Here is a 25,057-nt window from a genome sequence, read left to right on the forward strand (position 1 = left end):
TTTGTACTTTATTCTGCCTGTTCTGACAATCGTATTGTTACTTGTTCTTGATTATAAATGTTCTGTTTTGTTAAATATAATTACAAATTTTTTTATTTTTTTTAAACCTGATCAGGGGTGGTTTCCCAGATGTAAACATCGGCTTTCACCCCGGAAGTGTTTTTTTGTTTGTTTTGTTTTGAAAACCAATAATTATCATCGCTGTCCGTTAAATTGTGAATAGTTTAGCAACACAACCCGTTTCTAGATGAACACAACAGTCAAATTCACATTTTAAATACAAAATATGTACCTTTGGAAAAAAATATTGTTATTAAACAAATAAAAGTTACAATTATGAGATTTTAAAAAAGTGTATAATATGGGACAAAAAAATCAATTATTAGATCAAAGAAATTATAAGGTAAGAAGTTATAATTGAGATAAAAAGTTGAAAATATCTCATAATAATAATACCCGGGCGCAGCCAACGCTGCTGCTCACTGCTCCCCTCAACTCCCAGGGGGTGATCAAGGGTGGTGGGTCAAATGCAGAGAATAATTTCGTCACACCTAGTGTGTGTGTGTGTGTGACAATCATGGGTACTTTAACTTTATAATGACTTTATCTCATCTTTTGGAATTTTTGTCTCATAAATATGAGAATAAAAAGTTTAAATCATGAGATAAGAAAATCGAAATTATGAGATAAAAACACCATCAAATAAACTCGACTTTTTTTTTGTCATTATTATGACTTAGTGGTGGAAACAGGCTTTCATAAATATTTCTATGTATATTTCTTTCCATATTTGTACTTTCTTCTGCCTGTTCTGACAATTGTATTGTTATTTGTCCTTGATTATAAATGTTCTGTTTTGTCAAATATAATAAAAAAAAATTTTAAAAACGTGATCAGCTGTGGTTTCCCGGATGTAAACATCGGATTTCACCCCGGAAGTGGTTTTTTTTTATTATGTTTTGAAAACCAATAATTATCATCGCTGTCCTTTAAATTATGAATAGTTCAGCAACACAACACGTTTCTAGATATATATAAGTTTTACACTCAAATTTACATTTTAAATACAAAATATGTACCTTTGGAAAAAATATATATTGTTATTAAACAAATAAAAGTTACAATTAAAAAAAAGTGTAAAATATGGGACAAAAAAAAACATAATTATTACATCAAATAAATTATGAGATGAATAATTTAGCAAAACAACCCGTTTCTAATTATATACTTAAAGTAGTCGGGCTCATTGACGCAGAGTGGGCGGGGCTTAGCTGCCATGACGTCACGCAGGTAATGTTGAAAGGCGCGGTGGAAAGTGAATTGTTTTCGCTGTAAAACTCGTCAAGCTGGAAAATCTGCTCGTCTTGACACACGCACACACCCTGAACACATCGTCGTCGGCTTTGTCCGACCAACAAGTTTGTGTGTGTGTGTGTTTTTGTACCAGAAAGCTCCCCAAAATGAGCAAAATATCCAAATTCTTCAAGGGGGGCTCCAGCTCGTCCAGCGCGTCCAAGTCCAAACACCGAGCCAGAGGAGGAGGAGGACCCTCACCCAATGAGGCCATCCACAAACTGAGGGACACCGAGGACATGTTGACCAAGAAGCAGGACTACCTGGAGAAGAGGATCGCGCAGGAAGTGGCGGTAGCAAAGAAACATGGCACACGAGATAAGAGGGGTATGTTTTTTATATTCACGCTAACTACTTTTTTATTTTTATTTTTAACTTTTATTTATAAATTTCAACATTTACAAACAGACAAGAAACAATAATTCACGCTAACTACTGCTTCCGTCTAATTAAGTCACCGGACGACATTTTTAAATCGTCAAGTGTGGACCGGAAGTAGTTTTCAATAAAACTGTAACACACTCCACGTACAAACAAAATAAAAGACAATACAAAATAAAAGGGAATTATAATTTTCCTATAATTTCCAATGTTCCAAAAAACTAACGAATCCAATGAGGGGAAAATAGGTCATAAAATGAGTAAGTATGTGAGTTTGTGAAGCCCTTTGAGACACTTGTGATTAGGGTTGATTGATAACCAGTTCTCGGTTCCTTGCGTCTTTTTATACATATACCAAATTAAAATATCTGGAAGTCACCTTTTGGCTGGCAGCCAACCTATTAGCTCCTTCCAAAATTAAATGATTCACATTTGTCAGTATGTTTCTTTTTTTTTATTTATGAGTTGACTCTGTGGCAGCCCTAATTCCAAAGTTTAGGTGTCAAACACGTTTTTATTGAGGGGGCCCCGTCGCAAATTGGGCCTTGACTGTGAACGTTTAGTAGCCTTGTTACACAATTTGAAACCGGAAGTCAAGGTGACAAGTAAGTAAGTACCAATGATTGTCTCACACACACACTAGGTGTGGCGAAATTATTCTCTGCATTTGACCCATCACCCTTGATCACCCCCTGGGAGGCGAGGGGAGCAGTGGGCAGCAGCGGTGGACACGCCCGGGAATCATTTTTGGTGATTTAACCCCCAATTCCAACCCTTGATGCTGAGTGCCAAGCAGGGAGGTAATGGCTCCCAGTTTTATAGTATTTGGTGTGACCCGGCCAGGGTTTGAACTCACAACCTACCGATCTCAGGGCGGACACTAACTACTAGGCCACTGAGTAGTGGATGTTTACGCCAAACAACATGCTTGGAACATCTGGCGCGATCGTGATCAGATAATATTAAAGTGGTCCCTAAACTGTGTTGGAGGTACTCCAAAGAATCACTTGATTAAAGTACAGTGTTTTATTTTCCTACTCAAACACAGGTTCACTGTTCAAACTGTGTGTAATGTTAGTGGCCACAATATTAAATACAATTCCTGCCTTGTTTTTTAATAAATACTTAGGCCTGTTACGTGACTATATTTTAATGTTGGTCATTATGATGGTACCTGGAGAGCCAAGTTTTTTCTGAGGTGGCACTGGGTGAAACAAGTTTGACAACCACTGGTGTAGAAGATATGCAAATGTTGCTGTCAAAAGTAAAGAAAGAAATACATTTGGTTAGAAAGTACTTTATTATTTCCTTTTTGCAGGCCGTATAAATCACATAGTGGGCCATATAAAATAATGTGGTGAACCAGATCTGGTCCGCGGGCCTTGAGTTGGTCCCCTGTGGTTTAGGACAGTGTTTCTTAACCACATTTGGGTCCCAAAAAAATCTGCTTTTCAGATATATTGTAGTACACATTTCCACCACTTGTGGCAGTAAGGACAATGTGAAAAAACTACAAGGCTAAAGTCATTGGGAAGTTTCTTAAGCGCAAAAAATATTACTAACGTAGTGAAGCTGTATTTTATTTACAGTTTCATTAAACATGGTAAGAATTTTGTTATTTCAACACAACCAACTGGTAGGTATATTCATTTTTTGTGAGTTATGAGTCTGTATATTTTGGAGATGTCCGATAATATCGGCCGATAATACCTTTAAAATGTAATATCGGAAATTATCGGTATCGGTTTCAACCTCCCGATTTTCCCGGGAGACTCCCGAATTTCAGTACCCCTCCTGAAAATCTCCCGGGGCAACCATTCTCCCGATTTCCACCCGGACAACATTATTTGGGGCATGCCTTAAAGGCGCTACCTTTTAGTGAAGTGAATTGTGAAGTGAATTACATTTATATAGCACTTTTTCTCAAGTGACTCAAAGCGCTTTACATTGTGAAACCCAATATCTAAGTTACATTTAAACCAGTGTGGGTGGCACTGGGAGCAGGTGGGTAAAGTGTCTTGCCCAAGGACACAACGGCAGTGACTAGGATGGCGGAAGCGGGGATCGAACCTGCAACCCTCAAGTTGCTGGCACGGCCACTCTACCAACCGAGCTATACCGCCCCGTATACTTTAGCGTCCTCTACAACCTACAACCTGTCGTCACGTCTGCTTTTCCTCCATACAATCAGCGTGCCGGCCCAGTCACATAACATATGCGGCTTTTATACACAAATAAGTGAATGCAACGCATACTTGGTCAACAGCCATACAGGTCACACTGAGGGTCACCGTATAAACAACTTCAACACTGTTACAAATATGCGCCACACTGTGAACCCACACCAAAGAAGAATGACAAACACGTTTCGGGAGAACATCCGCACCGTAACACAACATAAACACAACAGAACAAATACCCAGAACCCCTTGCAGCACTAACTCTTCCGGGACGCTACAATATACACCCCCGCTACCACCAAACCCCGCCCACCTCACTTAGGCATAATAATGTGTTAATTTCACGACTGTATACATCGGTATCGGTTGATATCGGAATCGGTAATTAAGAGTTGGACAATATTGGTATATCGGATATCTCTAGTATATTTGGTTATTTATTTTTCTAACCAGCCTGACCCAAGTCTAAGGTTTACGTGTTAAATAAATAATCTTGGTGATTACCACAAGCTTTCATATCTTTTGATAAGCTTAGATATAATTATTTAATGATTCAAATCAAGAGTAAGATGACATAATTCAGTGTTAAAATTTGAGTGGACCCCGGGCCCCTGTGTTGGGGGACAGTTGAGCTCCGAGGTCAGAACGGTTTAGAACCCCTGGTTTAGGAGGTTTGTGTCTTCCCAAAAGTCTCACAGAGTTGTTTCCCCTCAGCTGCCCTGCAGGCGTTGAAGAGGAAGAAGCGTCTGGAGCAGCAGCTCACCCAAATCGACGGCACCCTCTCCACCATCGAGTTCCAGAGGGAAGCACTGGAGAACTCGCACACCAACTCCGAGGTGGTGAAGAACATGGGCTACGCCTCCCAGGCCATGAAGAAAGTCCACGAAAGCATGTGAGGATTTTTTTCCTTTTTTGCTCTACAGTAGCAGGTGTACGTAATGGTGAGAGTACTTCCTGGTAAACAAACTCTGCATGAATGACCTCATCCACACCTGTCAATCATTAATGTGGGAAGTGATCCGAATCCACTCTGCTTGTATTAAATCAGGGGTCACCAACGCGGTGCCCGCGGGCACCAGGTAGCCCGTAAGGACCAGATGAGTCGCCCGCTGGCCTGTTCTAAAAATAGCTCAAATAGCAGCACTTACCAGTGAGCTGCCTCTATTTTTTAAATTTTATTTATTTACTAGCAAGCTGGTCTCGCTTTGCTCGACATTTTTAATTCTAAGAGAGACAAAACTCAAATAGAATTTTAAAGACTTGGTCTTCACTTGTTTAAATAAATTCATAATTTTTTTTACTTTGCTTCTTATAACTTTCAGAAAGACAATTTTAGAGAAAAAATACAACCTTAAAAATGATTTTAGGATTTTTAAACACATATACATTTTTACCTTTTAAATTCCTTCCTCTTCTTTCCTGACAATTTAAATCAATGTTCAAGTAAATTAATTTTTTTTATTGTAAAGAATAATAAATAAATTTTAATTTAATTCTTCATTTTAGCTTCTGTTTTTTCGACGAAGAATATTTGTGAAATATTTCTTCAAACTTATTATGATTAAAATTCAAAAAAATTATTCTGGCAAATCTAGAAAATCTGTAGAATCAAATTGAAATCTTATTTCAAAGTCTTTTGAATTTCTTTAAAAAAAATTTGTTCTGGAAAATCTAGAAGAAATAATGATTTGTCTTTGTTAGAAATATAGCTTGGTCCAATTTGTTATATATTCTAACAAAGTGCAGATTGGATTTTAACCTATTTAAAACATGTCATCAAAATTCTAAAATTAATCTTAATCAGGAAAAATTACTAATGATGTTCCATAAATTCTTTTTTTAATTTTTTCAAAAAGATCCGAATTAGCTAGTTTTTCTCGGTTGAATTTTGAATTTTAAAGAGTCGAAATTGAAGATAAACTATGTTTCAAAATTTAATTGTAATTTTTTTCGTGTTTTCTCCTCTTTTAAACCGTTCAATTAAGTGTAAATATCATTAATTATTAATAATAACATAGAGTTAAAGGTAAAATGAGCAAATTGGCTATTTCTGGCAATTTATTTAAGTGTGTATCAAACTGGTAGCCCTTCGCATTAATCAGTACCCAAGAAGTAGCTCTTGCTTTCAAAAAGCTTGGTGACCTCTGTATTAAATCCATGTCTTCTCTAGTAATTTAATCCAGTTTCATTCTTCGATTAGGGACCTGGACAAGATTGACGATCTGATGGAGGACATCAACGAGCAGCAGGACGTGGCCCGCGAGATCAACGAAGCCATTTCCAGACCGTACGGTGACAATTTCGACGAGGTATATACTATTTTTTTTTTAATAGCAGGCCGGGCAGCAAGCACGTGATGCGCCTAATATGTTTGTGTTCCTGCAGGATGAGCTGCTGGCCGAGCTGGAAGAGCTGGAACAGGAGCAGTTGGACGACAGCATGAAGAGCATGGGGGGCCTGCCCTCGGTCCCCAGCGGCAGACTGCCGTCAGCGAGCCCGTCGGCAAGCACATCTTACCGCGCAAGTACGTACGACTACGGCGAGAGAATACGTCAAAATGTCCGTTGGCTAACGACGCTTTTATTTTGACAGCCACCAAAAGGCGTGAAGACGAGGACGACATGCGAATGCTGGCTTCCTGGGCAACATAAACGACTTTGGAACAGAGCGTTTTGTTTTGGAGCTTTTAACACTGTCCGCACACTTTACTATTCTTTATTTTTACTTTACTATTTAACAACTCATTCATTTTCCATGTTATTCTTTGTGCCTTGTCTTCTTTGTTTCCATGTAGGACAATTTTTTTGTCCGGCCAACCGAAGGATTTCCAACACTGAGCAGATGAAACTACACTACATGTAATATTATACAACTGTAGATAAAATCAGACTATGCTTTTAATGTTGTAAATAAATATTCAGCTATATTAAAAACACAACTTCCTGTAATTCATATACTTATTTTCTTCTGTCAGTGTATAAAAATGCGCTGCCTATTTCTATGCATAATTTCCAACAAATAAAGGACAACAGTGTAGCGCATTGTACACATTTGTTATTTTGACCTTTATTTTGGTAGTCATTACTAGACGTCGACGTTTGCGTGTGTGGTGTCAGTCAGATATATGTATTTAAAAAAAAAAAAAAAAACATTTAAATATGTGTCACTGCCCGCACAAATTTAACTTCCACTATGCCACGACTATTATTTTAAGACTAAGGCGTAATATTTTTTCATTGATTAGCGTTAAAAGGAAAGCTTATTTAATCAAGGCTTTTTTTTATTATTAGAGAAATAAACAAAAAGTGTCTACCAGGCAATAAATATTAGGGCTGCAACAACTAATCAATTAAAATCGATTATAAAAATAGTTGGCGATTAATTTAGTCATCTTATTCATTGGATCTATGCTTTGCGCATGCGCAGAGGCTCCTTTTTTTTTTTCTTTTTTTTTTATAAACTGCAACATTTACAAACAGCTGAGAAACAATAATCAAAATAAGTATGGTGCCAGTATGCTGTTTTTTTCCAATAAAATACTGGAAAGGATAGAAATGTAGTTTGTCTCTTTTATCCGATTATTAATCGATTAATTGAAGTAATAATCGACAGATTAATCGATTATCATAATTAGTTGTTAGTTGCAGCCCTAATAAGTATACATCAAAAAATTGTACACAAAAGACAGAAAAGATCAAACGGAAAATATTTAAAGTAATATATATTAAGATAAATAAGAATAACATAATGAATGTTGGGTCCATCCGGTTCCATTTGTACACTGTCGGAGTTAGGAACACACCTTGAAATTAACACTTTTGAGAAAAAATGCTTTAGGGGAGATTTAAATGTATATTTACAAGTCTGTAACTGACACACACAAACATGTTTTTTCAAGTGTAACTGGCCAAGAGAATAGGCAAATAAATGTTACACAGCTTTGCAACAAATACACGGCAATTGTAGACTTATAGCAGCTGTAAAACAGTACATATTAACATGGGAACTCAAGCAGTTCCCATGTTGATATGTACTAGATGGGTAACTACCCAATTTTGGGTAGGCAATTACCGTATTTTTCGGAGTATAAGTCGCACCGGAGTATAAGTCGCACCGGACGAAAATGCATAATAAAGAAGGAAAAAAACATATAAATCGCACTGGAGTATAAGTCGCATTTTTGGGGGAAATTTATTTGATAAAACCCAACAACAAGAATAGACATTTGAAAGGCAATTTAAAATAAAGAATAGTGAACAACAGGCTGAATAAGTGTACGTTTTATGAGGCATAAATAACCAACTGACAACGTGCCTGGTATGTTAACGTAACATATTATGGTAAGAGTCATTCAAATAACTATAACATATAGAACATGCTATACGTTTACCAAACAATCTGTCACTCCTAATCGCTAAATCCCATGAAATCTTATACGTCTAGTCTCTTACGTGAATGAGCTAAATAATATTATTTGATATTTTACGCTAATGTGTTAATAATTTCACACATAAGTCGCTCTTGAGTATCAGTCGCACCCCCGGCCAAACTTTGAAAAAAACTGCGACTTATAGTCCGAAAAATACGGTACCCAATTTTGTTTCAGTGAACAAAAATGGGTAGGACGGCGTGGCAAAATTGGTAGAGTGGCCGTGTCAGCAATCGGAGGATTGCTGGTTACTGGGGTTCAATCCCCACCTTCTACCATCCTAGTCACGTCCGTTGTGTCCTTGGGCAAGACACTTCACCCTTGCTCCTGATGGGTGCTGGCAGCGCCTTGCATGGCAGCTCCCTCCATCAGTGTGTGAATGTGTGTGTGAATGGGTGAATGTGGAAATAGTGTGAAAGCGCTTTGAGTACCTTGAAGGTACAAAAGCGCTATACAAGTATAACCCATTTATCATTTATCATTTAGTTACATTCTCTGCTCCCCTCACCTCCCAGGGGGTGAACAAGGGGATGGGTCAAATGCAGAGGACAAATTTCACCACACCTAGTGTGTGTGTGACAGTCATTGGTACTTTAAGTAGGAATGGGTACCGTTCACATTTTTAGCAAGCAGAATGTTGAGTGGGTTTTAAATGTCGGTGCTGTTGTGTGTCAATAGTTTAAGACGCCAAGACTGCGGCCTTCTTCTTCTTTCAATGGTGGTTAGCAAGCACATTTGTGGTGAGCATTACTGCCACCTTCTGAAATGGAGATGGTACCCTACTCTAAATTATTTTATTTAACCGGCTTTTTAAAAATGAATGTATTGCTTTGTTCCCTTCATGTTCCAAATGCAATCTTAAAAAAATATCCTCCACTGCTAAACATACCTTCTCTTTCACTAACTTATTTTTCATTATTTACCTTTCTCTATCTATCTATCACTGTATTAATTAGTGGTTAGAGTGTCTGCCCTGAGATCGGTAGGTTGTGAGTTCAAACCCCAGCCGAGTCATACCAAAGACTATAAAAATGGGACCCATTACCTCCCTGTTTGGCACTCAGCATCAAGGGTTGAAATTGGGGGTTAAATCACCAAAAATGATTCCCGGGCGCAGCCACCGCTGCTGCTCACTGCTCCCCTCACCTCCAAGGGGGTGATCAAGGGTGATGGGTCAAATGCAGAGAATAATTTCGCCACACCTAGTGTGTGTGTGACAATCATTGGTACTTTAACTTTAACTTAATTAATTAGAGGCGGGGTAATTAGTTATTTTTAGATGCATTGCAATTCGGACATGGGCGATTGTAAAATCGATTAGTGAATCTCAATAGTCGATTATTTATTGTAAATAAAGTAATGCATGCAATTCTAAAATTTACACCACCTCGCCAAGAGATCCGACCAGCTCCTTTGATTTAATGCACTTATGTTGCAGCTTTGGAACACATTTTCATTAATTTAATAAATGTAATTGGAAATTGATTAAACTGTTTCTTATTACAAACACACTGTTTTTCAAAGTTGCAAGTGATTAATGATTTTTCCGTGAAAGGAAAAGAAATGTAAAACTGCATTAATGTACACATACTGTATTAAAGATGCATCAATAATGGGATTTTGGTCAAATCTTCCTTCCCGAGTCGTAATCAAATAGTGAGGTGCCCAAAGATTCCCACCTCTAGTATTAAAACATGCTCTACATTTTATATTTGATTACAATAATCACACAGCCATGTGTTATGTTTCCCTATTAATTTCAATGTGCTATTTAGATATTTATGTCATAACCTCAGTCTAGTAATGATATCTTCCTCTTAATAGTTCTATTGCCTCCTCTTATTTCTTCTACACTCCTCTGGACTTTGTAATACTGCGTAATAGAGATGTCCAATAATGGCTTTTTTGCCAATATCCGATATTGTCCAACTCTTAATTACCGATTCCGATATCAACCGATACCGATATATACAGTGGTGGAATTAACACATTATTATGCCTAATTTTGTTGTGATGCCCCGCTGGATGCATTAAACAATGTAATAAGGTTTTCCAAAATAAATCAACTCAAGTTATGGAAAAAAAATGCCAACATGGCACTGCCATATTTATTATTGAAGTCACAAAGTGCATTATTTTTTTTAACATGCCTCAAAATAGCAGCTTGGAATTTGGGACATGCTCTCCCTAAGAGAGCATGAGGAGGTTGAGGTGGGGGGGGGGGAAGTAGCGGGGGAGGTTTATATTGTAGCGTCCCGGAAGAGTTAGTGCTGCAAGGGGTTCTGGGTATTTGTTCTGTTGTGTTTATGTTGTGTTACGGTGCGGATGTTCTCCCGAAATGCGTTTGTCATTCTTGTTTGGTGTGGGTTCACAGTGTGGCGTATATTTCTAACAGTGTTAAAGTAGTTTATAAGGTCACCCTGAGTGTGACCTGTATGGCTGTTGACCAAGTATGCCTTGTGTGTGTGAAAAGCCGTAGATATTATGTGACTGGGCCGGCACGCAAAGGCAGTGCCTTTAAGGTTTATTGGCGCTATGTACTTTTCCCTACGTCCGTGTACACAGCGGCGTTTTTATTAAACCGATACAGATATCGGCAGTCTGATATTATCAAACATCTCTACTGCGTACCTTTTCTTTCTTTATTCCAATTATCCTGCCATTTTGTATTGACTTTACCACATTTGATTTATTCTAAAGATTGTCAGAACTATTTTGTACATTAAATCCTGTCTTGTTTCTGACGCTATATATCTTCATGCTGATGAACTTTACATTATTTTCCTCTGTCCATGTAAATTGCTATTAATTCCCAAGTAAGCAACGATAAATTGTCACTAATTATTTTATTCAAAACTATGTTTCGTACCATATCCGAGTTTTTGCCTCCGCAACCACCGAAGTCGCACAGCGCTTGGCCTGTCGCTACCTGTCCGCTGCCTCCGCAGCCCCATGAACCAGAAGGACCCGATAGGACTCTTTCTTCAGCTTGACGGCATTGGGGTTGTAGGATTACCACCACGACAGGCACCAACCACTTTGCCGCCTCGACTATAGAGGAGGTACGGAACATGGCCCGCATTCAACAGTAAGTCGGACCTGTTTCCAATGAGGGTTGGACTCTGCCAGGGCTGCCCTTTGTCACCGATTCTGTTCATAGCTTATAGACATTTCTAGGCGCAGTCAGGGCGTTGAAGGAATTTGGTTTGGTGGCTGCAGTATGAGGTCTCTGCTTTTTGCAGATGATGTGGTCCTGATGGCTTCATCTGGCTCTGTTCTCAGCCAAGTGTGAAGTGACTGGGATGAGAATCAGCACTTCCAAGTCTGAGTCCATTTTTCTCGCCTGGAAAAGGGTGGAGTGCTATCAGCGGGTTGGGGAGATCTTGCCCAAAGTGTAAGAGTTCAAGTACTTTGGGGTCTTGTTCATGAGTGGGGGAAGAGTGGATCGTGAGATCGACAGGCTGAAAAAGTAGCTGAGCTGGAAGGTAAAGCTCTCAATTTACCAGTCGATCTACATCCTTATCCTCACCTATGGTTATGAGCTTTGGGTTATGACCAAAAGGACAAGATCACGGGTACAAGCAGCCAAAAGTGGCGGGGCTCTCCTTTAGAGATAGGGTGAGAAGCTCTGTCATTCAGGAGGATCTCTAAGTAAAGCCGCTGCTCCTCCACATGGAGAGGAGCCAGATGAGGTGGTTCGGGCATCTGGTTAGGATGCCACCTGAACGCCTACCTAGGGAGGTGTTTAGGACACGTCTGACCGGTAGGAGGCCACGGGGAAGACTCAGGACACATTGGGGAGACTATGTCTCCTGGCTGGCCTGGGAATGTCTCGGGATCCCCCGGGAGGAGCTGGACGAAGTGGCTGGGGAGAGGGAAGTCTGGGCTTCTTTGCTTAGGCTGCTGCCCCCGCGACCCGACCTCGGATAAGCGGAAGAAGATGGATGGATTGGTATGCTGAATACCTTTCCTCGATAAATGTTTCTATTTAATAATGATTTAACATTATATTCTTAAATATTTGCATATGTCGTACATCCGCTACGGTATGCCAGGAATTAGTATAATATCTATTTAATCTTTTTTTAAATTTTTTTTATACATCTCCGATAATCCATTCAAACCTCTGAATCTTTTCCTTGGCAATTTCCTAGTACCAATATCCCCTCCATCTCGATCCAGTCACAAATCAGATAATACCTTACCGCCAAAACATTGAAGTTGGTACGCTCACAGATCGTAGACATTCACTACGTCAATTAGTCTGATTAAAATGTTTTCTACAGCCCATATAAACTCCTTAACCCAATAGTGTTCGTTTTTTGAAAAATCGGATTAACACACCTGGATTACGGATTAACACACCTTCGTATCGCGCATGCGCCGGTTTTTATCGCGCGGGATAAAACCCGGAAGCAGATACCATTCAATTAAAAACATAAGCAACAATTGTAATAAAAAAGAGACTGTTTATTTGCTTCACACGTTGAACGAACATAACATTTTATAGTACATCGATTGGAGGGGAAATAAAGATTTATCAAAGAAAGGTAGCTACGAAAATATAAAATTCCGGCTTAATTCGGACTCCCGAACGAAATACGGATGAGATGAAAGATAACGAGGCAGGTATATTAAAGGCGAATAATAAAGCGTACACAAACCTCTTCACTCCAAACTGATGAACTTTCCACACAACTGGGAAGATAGTCCACAACAATAGCAACCTTCATCTGGAACAGTATCAGTCGTGGCACGAAAGGTCTTTTCCTTCGGATTTAAAACTCTGTCACGCCAAATTTCTTCCCTCTATAAAAACCTTCCCTCCCCAATTTACTTCCGGGGCTGCGTCCAATAAAATCACAAAGTTGCCGGGGGTCCTTAACCGCATTGCGACTGTCCTGTTTCGCGCCTGTACAAAAAAAAAACAATAATCGATTTCTTCAGATTCCAGCAGCTGTCAAAGACGAAGTATCCTTCCAGCGACGGGCAGTCAAAGCCGAAGTGCTATCGATCGCTGTCAATGACGTAAGAGGAAACATGACCACGGAAGTAAATGGGGGAGGGAAGGTTTTTGTAGAGGGAAGAAATTTGGCGTGACAACTCCTTCCATCAATCCACAGAGCCTTTAGAAAGAACTCGGAGACATTCGCCTGTCCAAAACTCAGGTAAGCCCCGCCCTACGGTGCTTCTGATTGGTTTATATTGCCTGCTGCCTTTCGTGGCCTTTCGGCAAGCCGTGAGTGCCAAAATGTATTAACATGAAAAATAAATAAATGAATAAATAAATACGTAGTCGTGGATGGGAAAATATATGCGTGAGAAAAAAATGGCAAGTGCATTCAAATTGTTTGGACAAGCGAAAACTGCTTTCGAATAATGGAGCACTTCATTTAATACCGTGAAATGGAAGCTTTTTTCGTCACAGAACGTAACCACTAATAAATCACCGCAGTCGGAATAAAGGTTATTTTCATTTCTAAAGTGTAGTTGACGATTATTTGAGGTCATCAGTAGATTGATTCTCTCTCTCTCTCTCTCTCTCTCTCTCTCTCTCTCCTCTATTTACATACAAGCAAAGAATAATCAAAACAAGAACACAAACGTTTACACAAACAGTACAAAACAGCGCCAGGGGGTTCCAAATTTGGAGCACAGCATCATAGTTTTCACAGCTTGTTGGTTGTTGGAGGTAGAAAGCGTTTTAAAGTAAAGTTCTAATTCTTTTTAAAGGCACAAAAAACAGTTGGATTATTGAGAAACTTACATTTATGAATATACAAATTAGCCAATAGTATAATGAGGTTGCACAGGTAAAATAGTTTTTCAGATGTTTTCCCATACTGTGTATATCCAAATAGCACATCTTTAAAATAATTATATTTTGTAAAAAGCTATGGAAAAACTGACGTCAAGTGGGGAACGGACTAACTTTTGACGCATGCGCAAACAGATCGCGCACGTCCGCGACAGCGTTGCCAGACGTCGGTTTATTTAGGATAATTTAACCCTCTGTTCGGTGTGGTTCACTAATTAAAAATAATCGTCCATCCATTTCCTACCGCTAGTCCCTTACGGGGTCGTATTGGATAAGTTCGCCCTTGTAATATGGCTATTAGTAAACACAAACAGCCAGGTAAAGGCGTTGTTCTGCCATTTACACCTTTTTTTACGACATTTAAAAAGGTACACCGCTTTGAAAGTATGCGTGGCTATTTTTTTACAAGGTGTCAAACAATATGGAATTGATGTACGATCATGTTCCTCGAAAATAGGATTATATTTAAGCTTATAGTACGATCACTTGTGTTTTTCCCCCATCTGGCAACGCGGGGTCGTGACGTCACCGAGCAGAAAGAGGAAACTTCCGCACTTTAGCGGAGGCGATTGTCCAAACCTTCGAAGTTTCCCAGTCGCAACGTTATGGAAGCGAACAGTCTCGATCAAACTGGCGGTAAGTTGGCGTCTTTCTTCATTTATGTTCTTAAAAAAGTGGCAAGAAAATGAAGAAATGTTTGATATCGTGTTATATTTTTAGCTCGGCGTAAAACACAGCACTGACGCCATTTAAGTTTGTGTCTCCTTCCTTTTTAGCTCCCGAAGTTAGCGTTCAGTATTGCGGGATTTTGAATTTGTTCCACTTTCTCTTTACAGAGTTTGACTTGATTACGGCCATGAAAAAAGTAAGACGCTAAATGACGCCGATACATAATAATAATGCAACTATTACAAAAGTAAGCCACTACACGTTAATAATACAATAACATTCAAACAGAGGTGGGTAGAGTAGCCAGAAATTGTACTCAAGTAAGAGTACTGTTACTTTAAAGATTTATTACTCAAGTAAAAGTAAGGAGTAGTCACCCAAATATTTACTTGAGTAAAAGTAAAAAGTATGTTGTGAAAAAACTACTCAAGTACTGAGTAACTGATGAGTAACCTGTTTGTTTAACGATGACGGCAACAAATAATGCACAAAAACATAAAATAGCAATGAGCAAATTCAGAGCCAGGAATATCTCTTAAGCAACTAAAACAATAATATTTATAAAATAATAATACATTAACATAAAAAAAAATTAAGGCAAATTGAGCCACAATAATTTAACAGCACCATAGGCTCAGTAGGCAGAGATTACAAAGGAAAATAACAAGTTAGCCTTTACGCAAACCATAAACTGACAGGTGTGGGCTGCATCTGGTGGTTAGAGTGTCCGCCCTGAGATCGGTAGGTTGGAGTTCAAATCCCAGCCGAGTCATACCAAAGACTATAAAAATGGGACCCGTTTCCTCCCTGCTTGGCACTCAGCATCAAGGGTTGGAGTTGGGGGTTGAATCACCAAAATGATTCCCGGGCGCGGCGCCGCTGCTGCCCACTGCTCCCCAAGGGGATGGGTCAAATGCAGAGGACACATTTCACCACATCTAGTGTGTGTGTGACAATCATTGGTACTTTAATCTTTAATCTGAGAACACACTGATTGGTGTTTTTATGCATGCGTGTGTGTGTGTGTGTGTGTGTGTGTGTGTGTCTATGAGGCTGCAGTGTGTCATTAAATGTCCCCACACGATGTAGATTTGACAGTGATTCATAGCAGGGAAGCTAACATCAGCCTACGGTGACAGCCAAAATATCTACTAACGTTACTTACCGCGATGTGCTTCCTCAAATTTGACGTTGAGTTCATGTAAGCTTAAGCTTGTTAATCATGTGACCGCCTGGCTCTGTTTGATTGGTGAAACGGAGTCAAACGTCACCAGTGACTGCATTTGATTGGTGAAACGCAGGCATGCGATAGATCCTACTTTGAGGTCTGTCTGACGAACCAAAACAAACAAAGCGTGCATTAACAGATCGATAAAAATCAGTAGCGAGTAGCGAGCTGAATGTAGATAAATGGAGCGGAGTAAAAGTAGCGTTTCTTCTCTATAAATATACTCAAGTAAAAGTAAAAGTATGTTGCATTAAAACTACTCTTAGAAGTACAATTTATCCCAAAAGTTACTCAAGTAGATGTAACGGAGTAGATGTAACGGAGTAAATGTAGCGCATTACCCACCTCTGTACGACTCAAAGGTACACGGCTGCGGAAATAGAAAAAAAAAAGTGTAAAATTCGACGGAAAAGTTAGCATGCTTAAGTTAGCTTTCTAACATGCTATAGTTTGCACGCTAACAGGTAACAAGTGTCACATACCAAGTTTTATGACTCTGGATGAAACGGTGGCAAAACTAGCTAAAAAAAAGTTAGCACGCTAATTTTAGCATGCTAGCAAGCTAACGTGAGCATGATAAAAGTTAGCTTGTGTCACACACCAAGTTATATGACTCTAAGTTGTATGGCTAAGGAATTAGAGAAACATGAGCACAATTAGCAAAGAAAGTTAGCACTTTAATGTTAGCATTAGGGATGTCCGATAATGGCTTTTTGCCGATATCCGATATTGTCCAACTCTTTAATTACCGATACCGATATCAACCGATATCAACCAATACCGATATATACAGTAGTGGAATTAACACATTATGCCTAATTTGGACAACCAGGTATGGTGAAGATAAGGTCCTTTTTAAAAAAATTAATAAAATTAAATAAGTTAAATGAATTAAAAACATTTTCTTGAATAAAAAAGAAAGTACAACAATATAAAAACAGTTACATAGAAACTAATAATTAATGAAAATAAGTCAAATTAACTGTTAAAGGTCAGTACTATTAGTGGACCAGTAGCATGCACAATCATGTGTGCTTACGGACTGTATCCCTTGCAGACTGTATTGTTATATATATTGATATATAATGTAGGAACCAGAATATTAATAACAGAAAGAAACAACCCTTTTGTGTGAATGAGTGTAAATGGGGGAGGGAGTTTTTTTGGGGTTGGTGTACTAATTGTAAGTGTATCTTGTGTTTTTTATGTTGATTTAATAAAAAATGAAAAATTTAAAAAACGATACCAATAATAAAAAAACTGATAATTTCCGATATGACAATTTAAAGCATTTGGGGACGGCGTGGCGAAGTTGGTAGAGTGGCCGTGCCAGCAATCGGAGGGTTGCTGGTTACTGGGGTTCAATCCCCACCTTCTACCATCCTAGTCATGTCTGTTGTGTCCTTGGGCAAGACACTTCACCCTTGCTCCTGATGGCTGCTGGTTAGCGCCTTGCATGGCAGCTCCCACCATCAGTGTGTGAATGTGTGTGTGAATGGGTGAATGTGGAAATACTGTCAAAGCGCTTTGAGTACCTTGAAGGTAGAAAAGCGCTATACAAGTATAACCCATTTATCATTATTTATTTATTATCGGCCGATATTATCGGACATCTCTAGTCAGCATGCTTACGTTTGCTTGCTAACAGTTTCACGTACAAAGTTACATAACTCTGGGGTAAACAGTTGCAAAACTAGCACAGAAAGTTAGCATCCTAATTTTAGTATGTCAACAGTTAACAAGTTTCACATACGAAGTTATATGACTCGAGGGTAAAGGGTTGCAAAATGAGCGCAAAAAGCTAGCACTTCAATGTTAGCATGCTAACATAAACATGCATACAGTTAGCATGTTTCAAATACCAAGTTTTATGACTGTAACGTGTATGGCTGCAGAATTAGACAAAAAAGCGTAAAATTAGAAGAAGAAAAAAGTTAGCACTTTGATGCTAGCATCCTAACGTTAGCACGCTAACTGTTCAAATAAATGTACCGTATTTTTCGGACTATAAGTCGCAGTTTTTTTCATAGTTTGGCCAGGGGTGCGACTTATACTCAGGAGCGACTTATGTGTGAAATTATTAACACATTACCGCAAAATATCAAATAATATTATTTATCTCATTCACGTAAGAGACTAGACGTATAAGATTTCATGGGATTTAGCGATCAGGAGTGACAGATTGTTTGGTAAACGTATAGCATGTTCTATCTGTTATAGTTATTTGAATGACTCTTACCATAATATGTTACGTTAACATACCAGGCACGTTCTCAGTTGGTTATTTATGCCTCATATAACGTACACTTATTCAGCCTGTTGTTCACTATTCTTTATTTATTTTGAATTGCCTTTCAAATGTCTATTCTTGGTGTTGGCTTTTATCAAATAAATTTCCCCCCAAAATACGACTTATACTCCAGTGCGACTTATATATGTTTTTTCCTTCTTTATTGTGCATTTTCGGCCGAAACGACTTATACTCCGAAAAATATGGTACCAAGTTTTATGACTGTAAGGTGTATGGCTGCAGAATTAGACAAAAAAAGCGTAAAATTAGCACACAAAAAAAAGTTAGCACTTTGATGCTGTTCAAATAAATATAGCCAATATTAGCGTTGCGTTGAATCCTAGTTTATTATTTAGGTGTGCTAAATGTGATTGAACATGTTTTAGGGACTGGAGATGGTAAAGGCGGCCAAGAGAAAGTCTCCAAGGTCTTGACCGAGCTGCGTCTTGTGGTTGTGGGCTGGAGGTGGCCCGGCAAGAGCCTGACGGCCAACACCATTTTGGGCCGGGAGGAGTTCCGCTTGGAGCGTGCGGCCGAGTTCTGCGTGACCAGGCAGACGGAGGCGCAAGGTCGGCAGGTGACGGTGGTGGACACGCCCGGCTGGTACTCCACGCAGACCACGCCGCTGTCCTACAAGAAGGAGATCACCCGAGGAGCCACCCTGTGCCCGCCCGGCCCGCACGCCTTCCTGCTGGTCATCCCCGTCGGTATGTTCACCGAGGTGGACCGCGCCCGCATCGAGGAGCACGTGGGCCTGTTTGGCGAGCGCGTGTGGCGGCACACCCTGGTGGTGTTCACCTGGGCCGAGGTGCTGCGGAAGATCTCCATCGAGAGGTACATCCGCCGCGAGGGCGCCGAGCTCCAGTGGGTCCTGGAGAAGTGCAAGCACAGGTACTTTGTCATCGACAACTGCGTGTTCGAAGAGCAAGCTCAGGTCGGACGCTTGATGGAGAAGGTGGAGAAGATGGTCGCCGACGAAGGCGGCCACTACGTCCCGGACCAGGAGGAGGCAGACCCGCCGCCGACCCCCCTGGATGAGAACCAGAACCCCACTAGGGATGCGCGGGAGCTGGGTGCCAAGCCCAAACTTGCCTCTGACGTGACTTTACCCCAAGAGGTGGCGCCGCTTTCCACCGAGTGACGCTAACGTTGGGTTAGCAACGCTATGTTAGCACCGCTAGTTAGCACTGTTGTCACTTTGTCTTTCTGATCACAATATTAGAAAAAGACATGGACCAAAATGTCATCCACTTCTTTTATTTCTTGTTGTACTTCACCAAGATGTCCGTCGGGCTACAGCAAAGAACGTCTTTGTCGTGATAAACAGTTACCATATTTTTCGGACTATAAGTCGCAGTTTTTTTCATAGTTTGGCCGGGGGTGCGACTTATACTCAGGAGCGACTTATGTGTGAAATTATTAACACATTACCGTAAAATATCAAATAATATTATTTAGCTCATTCACGGAAGCAAATGTCAGCAATCGTCACGCACACGTCAACCAATAAAAATTATGCGGGGGCGGGTCATAACACAAGTGCATTGTGGGTCATGATAGCGGTGTATTGTGAAAAAAAAAGATGCTACATGCTACTACGTCCGTACCTAGGAAAATGGATCATTTCAACATTGGCGGTAACTTATAAAAACTGAGAAGGGCTGAACAAAAATGGCAACGAAAAGAAAATCATATACTGCAGATTACAAGCTGGACGTAGTGAAATATGCAGCAGAGAACGCCGATCGAGCAGCAGAAAGAAAGGACATACCAGAGGCCACACCGGGGAGGAAGATTTCATGGGATTTAGCGATTAGGAGTGACAGATTGTTTGGTAAACGTATAGCATGTTCTATATGTTATAGTTATTTGAATGACTCTTACCATAATATGTTACGTTAACATACCAGGCACGTTCTCAGTTGGTTATTTATGCCTCATATAACGTACACTTATTCAGCCTGTTGTTCACTATTCTTTATTTATTTTAAATTGCCTTTCAAATGTCTATTCTTGGTGTTGGCTTTTATCAAATACATTTCCCCCAAAAATGCGACTTATACTCCAGTGCGACTTATATATGTTTTTTTCCTTCTTTATTGTGCATTTTCGGCCGGTGCGACTTATACTCTGAAAAATACGGTAGTGCCTATAGTCTCGCTAGAGCACAGTCAGCATTCTTCGTGAAAAGACTGAACATTTTTGCACTGTTGTTGATTTGATGGAGAATGTTGTAGAACAGTGGTTCTCAAATAAATACCACCATGGCTCTCCATGTACCGCCTTAATGACCAGCATTCAAATACAGTAGCGCAGTAGGCCTACCTGTTCATCAAAAACACGGTCGAGGTTTTCTTTAACGAGTACATTTAATATTAGCCACTGATTTGAACACTAACACCGTGTTTGAATATAGGAAAGTCAAACTTAAATTAACCTCTAAAGCAGGCCTGGGCAATTATTTTGACTCAGGGGCCAAATTTAGAGAAAAAAAATGTGTTTTGGGGCCGGTATATCTATTTATAGGAAGACTAATACAAAACCTCACAATAATGTCTGATTGAATGCTAAAAACGTTATGACAGACCGCCTTAAAGAAAGGAATGGAATTTTATTTTTTTTTACTGAATGAGACACCCAGAATGTACATGAAAATAAAGAATGTGGGATTTACAATATTAACTATGACCGATAAAACACTGAATATTGACAACATATGAACGTCACGCCCACTCTCCGTCGACATATTTTACAATCAAGCGAAATGCAACAAAACAGCGAAATATGAACGCGAAGGGTACAAATAAACCCACCTACAATCTGACATATCTGATATATCACTAAACTTTAGAACTTTGTTGTGAAAATCTCGTACCGCGTCTGTCCCTGACACCCGAATTTCAGGCTGACACTCTGTGGAAACGCTCCTCCACCCACACTGCTTGGTGCCTGCTGTGACTTAGATTACCATAGTAACTAGAATATATAAATAAATCGAAATTGAATATCATGCAAAAGCGCAGATTCCAAGCATTGAAATACTTTGTATAGTTCAAGACTTACGGTCATTTGAAAACATTTGGGAATGTCCGGCGGGCCAGATTGAAAAGCTTAACGGGCCGCATGTGGCCCCCGGGCCTTAATTTGCCCAGGTCTGCTCTAAAGGCTTAGTGGCCACATGCGTGGACAGCACCTTTTAGCTCTTATTTCCAAAATTGTGTATACTACTGAATTGGGGTCTTATGGCCGCTTATGTGGACACTTATACTGCCACCTGGTGGTGTCAGAAGAGTATAACATACAATGGAATATGGAAAAAAAAGTGTAAAAATAAGAATTAGCATGTCACTAAACATGAAGTACACAAACGTGTACTTATGGACTAAGTACATCATATCAAAAGATGATTCTTAGTTTTTATTCTAATTAGGGTCCAATAAGTCCAAATAGCAAAGAGAAAAAAGAAAAAAAAGCATGTAAACACACAGCTTGGGCTTTAAGAGATTAAGTGATTCTTTGGCCCGAGCACCACCGGTTTGAGAATCACTGTTCTAGAAGTTCTTCCACTCTGACAAATTGTATCTTTATTCTGTGATTTGTATGTTTTATTGAGGGTTTGAACGGGGGGTGAAAGCAACACAACTTAAAGTCAAAGAAACTGTTTGTTACATGATGTTCACTAACATAATGTGTAAAGTGACATTTTTGGGATACTGTTCGAGTCCTGCATTCCGTTCAGCCAAGACTTGGCAGTGGACTGATCGGGTGTTACTGTAGAAAGGTTCAACTGGTGACCAAATACTAAATAAACACACTTAAAACTGACTGTTTGTGTGATTAAAGTGCTTTTTACTGTATCAACAGTGTAGCAAAACACACACACAGTGTGTGTGTTTGTGGAGGACAGTTGTCTTGCACAAAAGACGACAAGGTCTCTAGAATGCAGCCAAACTCGTCTTTGCCCTTTCTTCTCTTTTCACCATATTTCACTTTTAGGAATGAAAGATGACGTCATCCTTGTGTGCCAACCCTAATAACAAAAACACGCCAACTCCCTAATTGAGTCATTAAAATCAAATGTTTTTTTTAATGTCAACTACTTTTTGCCAACGCAAGATGGCAGCAAAACACCAGCTTCAAATCCGAGTGAGAACCAAAACAAGAAAAGCTTTGACTATTTGTTTAAGAGATAACATTTTAGATTCAAAATTATTTAATTGTGTATAGTTGATTGATTTGCATAATTTTTGGCTTAGTATGCTCATATCGCCATGTTGGCCCTTTATTTTTTTTACAAAAAAATCAATGTAACCACTGATGTCATATATTGATGACATCATCTGTAGTTACGGAAGTCGCTACATCATATACATGACATATTGTGATGTCATATGTAGATGACATCAGTGGTTATCAAGCAATGACATGATCCCTCTTTAACTAGCCATGATATCATCAGTACTTGACTAGCCATGACATCATCAGTAGTTAACTAGCCATGATATGACCCGTCTTTAACTAGCCAAAGTAGCCATGATATCATCAGTACTTCACTAGCCATGACATCACCAGTACTTAACTAGTCATGACATCATCAGTGGTTAACTAGCCATGACATGATCCATCTTTAACTAGCCAAAAAAAAAAGCCATGATATCCGTAGTTAACTAGCAATGACGCGATCAGTTATTAAGTAGCCATGATAGAATCAGCCATTAACTAACCATGACATCATCAATGTTTAACTAGCCTTTACGTAGCCATGGGCCCTCAAACACTGATATCATAAGTGGTTTTCTCACCATGACATCACCAGTACTTAACTAGTCATGACATTTTCCGTGGTCAACTAGCCATGCCATGATTAATTTTTAACTACCCAATAAAGCTATGATATCTGTAGTTAACTAGCATTGACATGATCCGTTATTAAGTAGCCATGATAGGATCAGCCATTAACTAACCAAGACATCATCAATGTTTAACTAGCCTTTAAGTAGCCATGGGCCCTCAAACACTGATATCATAAGTAGTTTTCTAACCATGACATCACCAGTACTTAACTAGTCATGACATTTTCCGTGGTCAACTAGCCATGACATCATCAGTACTTAATTAGTCATGACATTGTCAGTGGTTAACTAGCCATGACATGATCCATCTTTAACTAGCCAATAACGCTATGATATCCGTAGTTAACTAGCAATGACATCATCTGTTATTAAGTAGCAATGATAGGATCAGCCATTAACTAACCATGACATCATCAATGTTTAACTAGCCTTTAAGTAGCCATGGGCCCTCAAACACTGATATCATAAGTAGTTTTCTAACCATGACATCACCAGTACTTAACTAGTCATGACATTTTCCGTGGTCAACTAGCCATGACATCACCAGTACTTAATTAGTCATGACATTGTCAGTGGTTAACTAGCCATGACATAATCCATCTTTAACTAGCCAATAACGCTATGATATCCGTAGTTAACTAGCAATGACATCATCAGTTATTAAGTAGCAATGATAGGATCAGCCATTAACTAAACAAGACATCATAAATGGTTAATTAGCCTTTAAGTAGCCATGGGCCCTCAAACACTGATATCATAAATGGTTTGCTAACCATGACATCGCCAGTACTTAACTAGTCATGACATCGTTAGTGGTTAACTAGCCATGACATGATCCATCTTTAACTAGCCAATAACGCTATGATATCCGTAGTTAACTAGCAATTGCATGTTTAGTTATTAAGTAGCCATGATAGGATCAGCCATTAACTAACCATGACATCATCAATGGTTAATTAGCCTTTAAGTAGCCATGGGCCCTCAAACACTGATATCATAAGTGGTTTGCTAACCATGACATCACCAGTGATTGACTCGCCTTTAAGTAGTCATGATATCATCAGTAATTAACTAGCTATGACAGTAAAAGTGGTTAAGTAGCTGTGACATGATCAGTGATTAAGTAGCCATGACTTTATCGGTCGTTAACAAGCCATAGTCCTTTAAATGCTGACATCATCAGTAATTACATAAATAGCCATAACCTCGTTAGTTGTTAACAGGGTGTTATGTTGCCATGGGCCCTCAAACACTGACATCAAAGTTAACTGGCTATATCATGATTAGTAGTTACCTAACCATGCCATCATCAGTCATTAACTGGCCATAGTCCCTCAAACACTAACATCATCAGTAGTTACCGAACCATGACATCATCAGTGGTTAACTAGCCTTAACCTCACATGCTGGTGACTAGCCGTTGAGCAGCCATGGGCCCTCAAACACTGACATCATAAGTCATTAACTAGCTATGGCACGATCGGGTTAATTAGCCATTATCTCCCGGGTCAAATAAATCTAGCTTCTAATTTGAATTTAGTTGTTAGCGTGTACATGAAAAATGTTGCTAAGCTAGTTAGCATAGCATGCTAACGGCTACAATTAGTATTTAGTGAGCGGTGACAGTCTTTGGCTTGAAACCAAACTAGAAAGTTTCCTTTTTGGAGCAGTTTGAAAAATAAAGAGAATATAAAAAGAGGCCTATAAAAATATTTTTTCAGTATAAATACAGGAAGGTCAATGAATGTGTGAGGCGGTGATGAGCACATGAATGCTTCATTCAACACTCCAATTTCAAGAGAGGCAGCAGCAGCTGTTTCCGCACAATTACAAATCAAGTCTTTTTGTTTGTCCAT

The 25,057-nt window shown here is 39.4% G+C and overlaps 3 protein-coding genes across 3 annotated transcripts in view; 2 read left to right on the forward strand and 1 right to left on the reverse strand.

The window, feature by feature from the left end:
- Positions 1-1,288: 1,288 nt before the first annotated feature.
- On the forward strand, positions 1,289-6,960 carry chmp4c (charged multivesicular body protein 4C). Its single transcript, XM_062021608.1, has 5 exons — positions 1,289-1,680; positions 4,629-4,806; positions 6,115-6,223; positions 6,300-6,438; positions 6,507-6,960. The coding sequence occupies exons 1-5, from the start codon at positions 1,461-1,463 to the stop codon at positions 6,563-6,565; spliced, it is 705 nt and encodes a 234-aa protein (XP_061877592.1). The 5' UTR covers positions 1,289-1,460; the 3' UTR covers positions 6,566-6,960.
- A 7,720-nt stretch (positions 6,961-14,680) lies between these two features.
- LOC133630198 (GTPase IMAP family member 9) lies at positions 14,681-22,168 on the forward strand. Its single transcript, XM_062021626.1, has 2 exons — positions 14,681-14,797; positions 18,735-22,168. Exons 1-2 carry the CDS (start codon positions 14,767-14,769, stop codon positions 19,487-19,489), a joined length of 786 nt encoding a protein of 261 aa, XP_061877610.1. The 5' UTR covers positions 14,681-14,766; the 3' UTR covers positions 19,490-22,168.
- Positions 18,503-25,057, reverse strand: part of plxdc2b (plexin domain containing 2b) — a 134,348-nt gene continuing 127,793 nt past the window's right edge. The window contains exon 14 of the transcript XR_009821208.1: positions 18,503-19,219. The gene's annotated coding sequence lies outside the window, so the exon portion shown is untranslated. The remainder of the gene's footprint in view (positions 19,220-25,057) is intronic.

This window comes from Entelurus aequoreus, linkage group LG15 (assembly GCF_033978785.1).
Source record: "Entelurus aequoreus isolate RoL-2023_Sb linkage group LG15, RoL_Eaeq_v1.1, whole genome shotgun sequence".
Lineage (NCBI taxonomy): Eukaryota > Metazoa > Chordata > Actinopteri > Syngnathiformes > Syngnathidae > Entelurus > Entelurus aequoreus.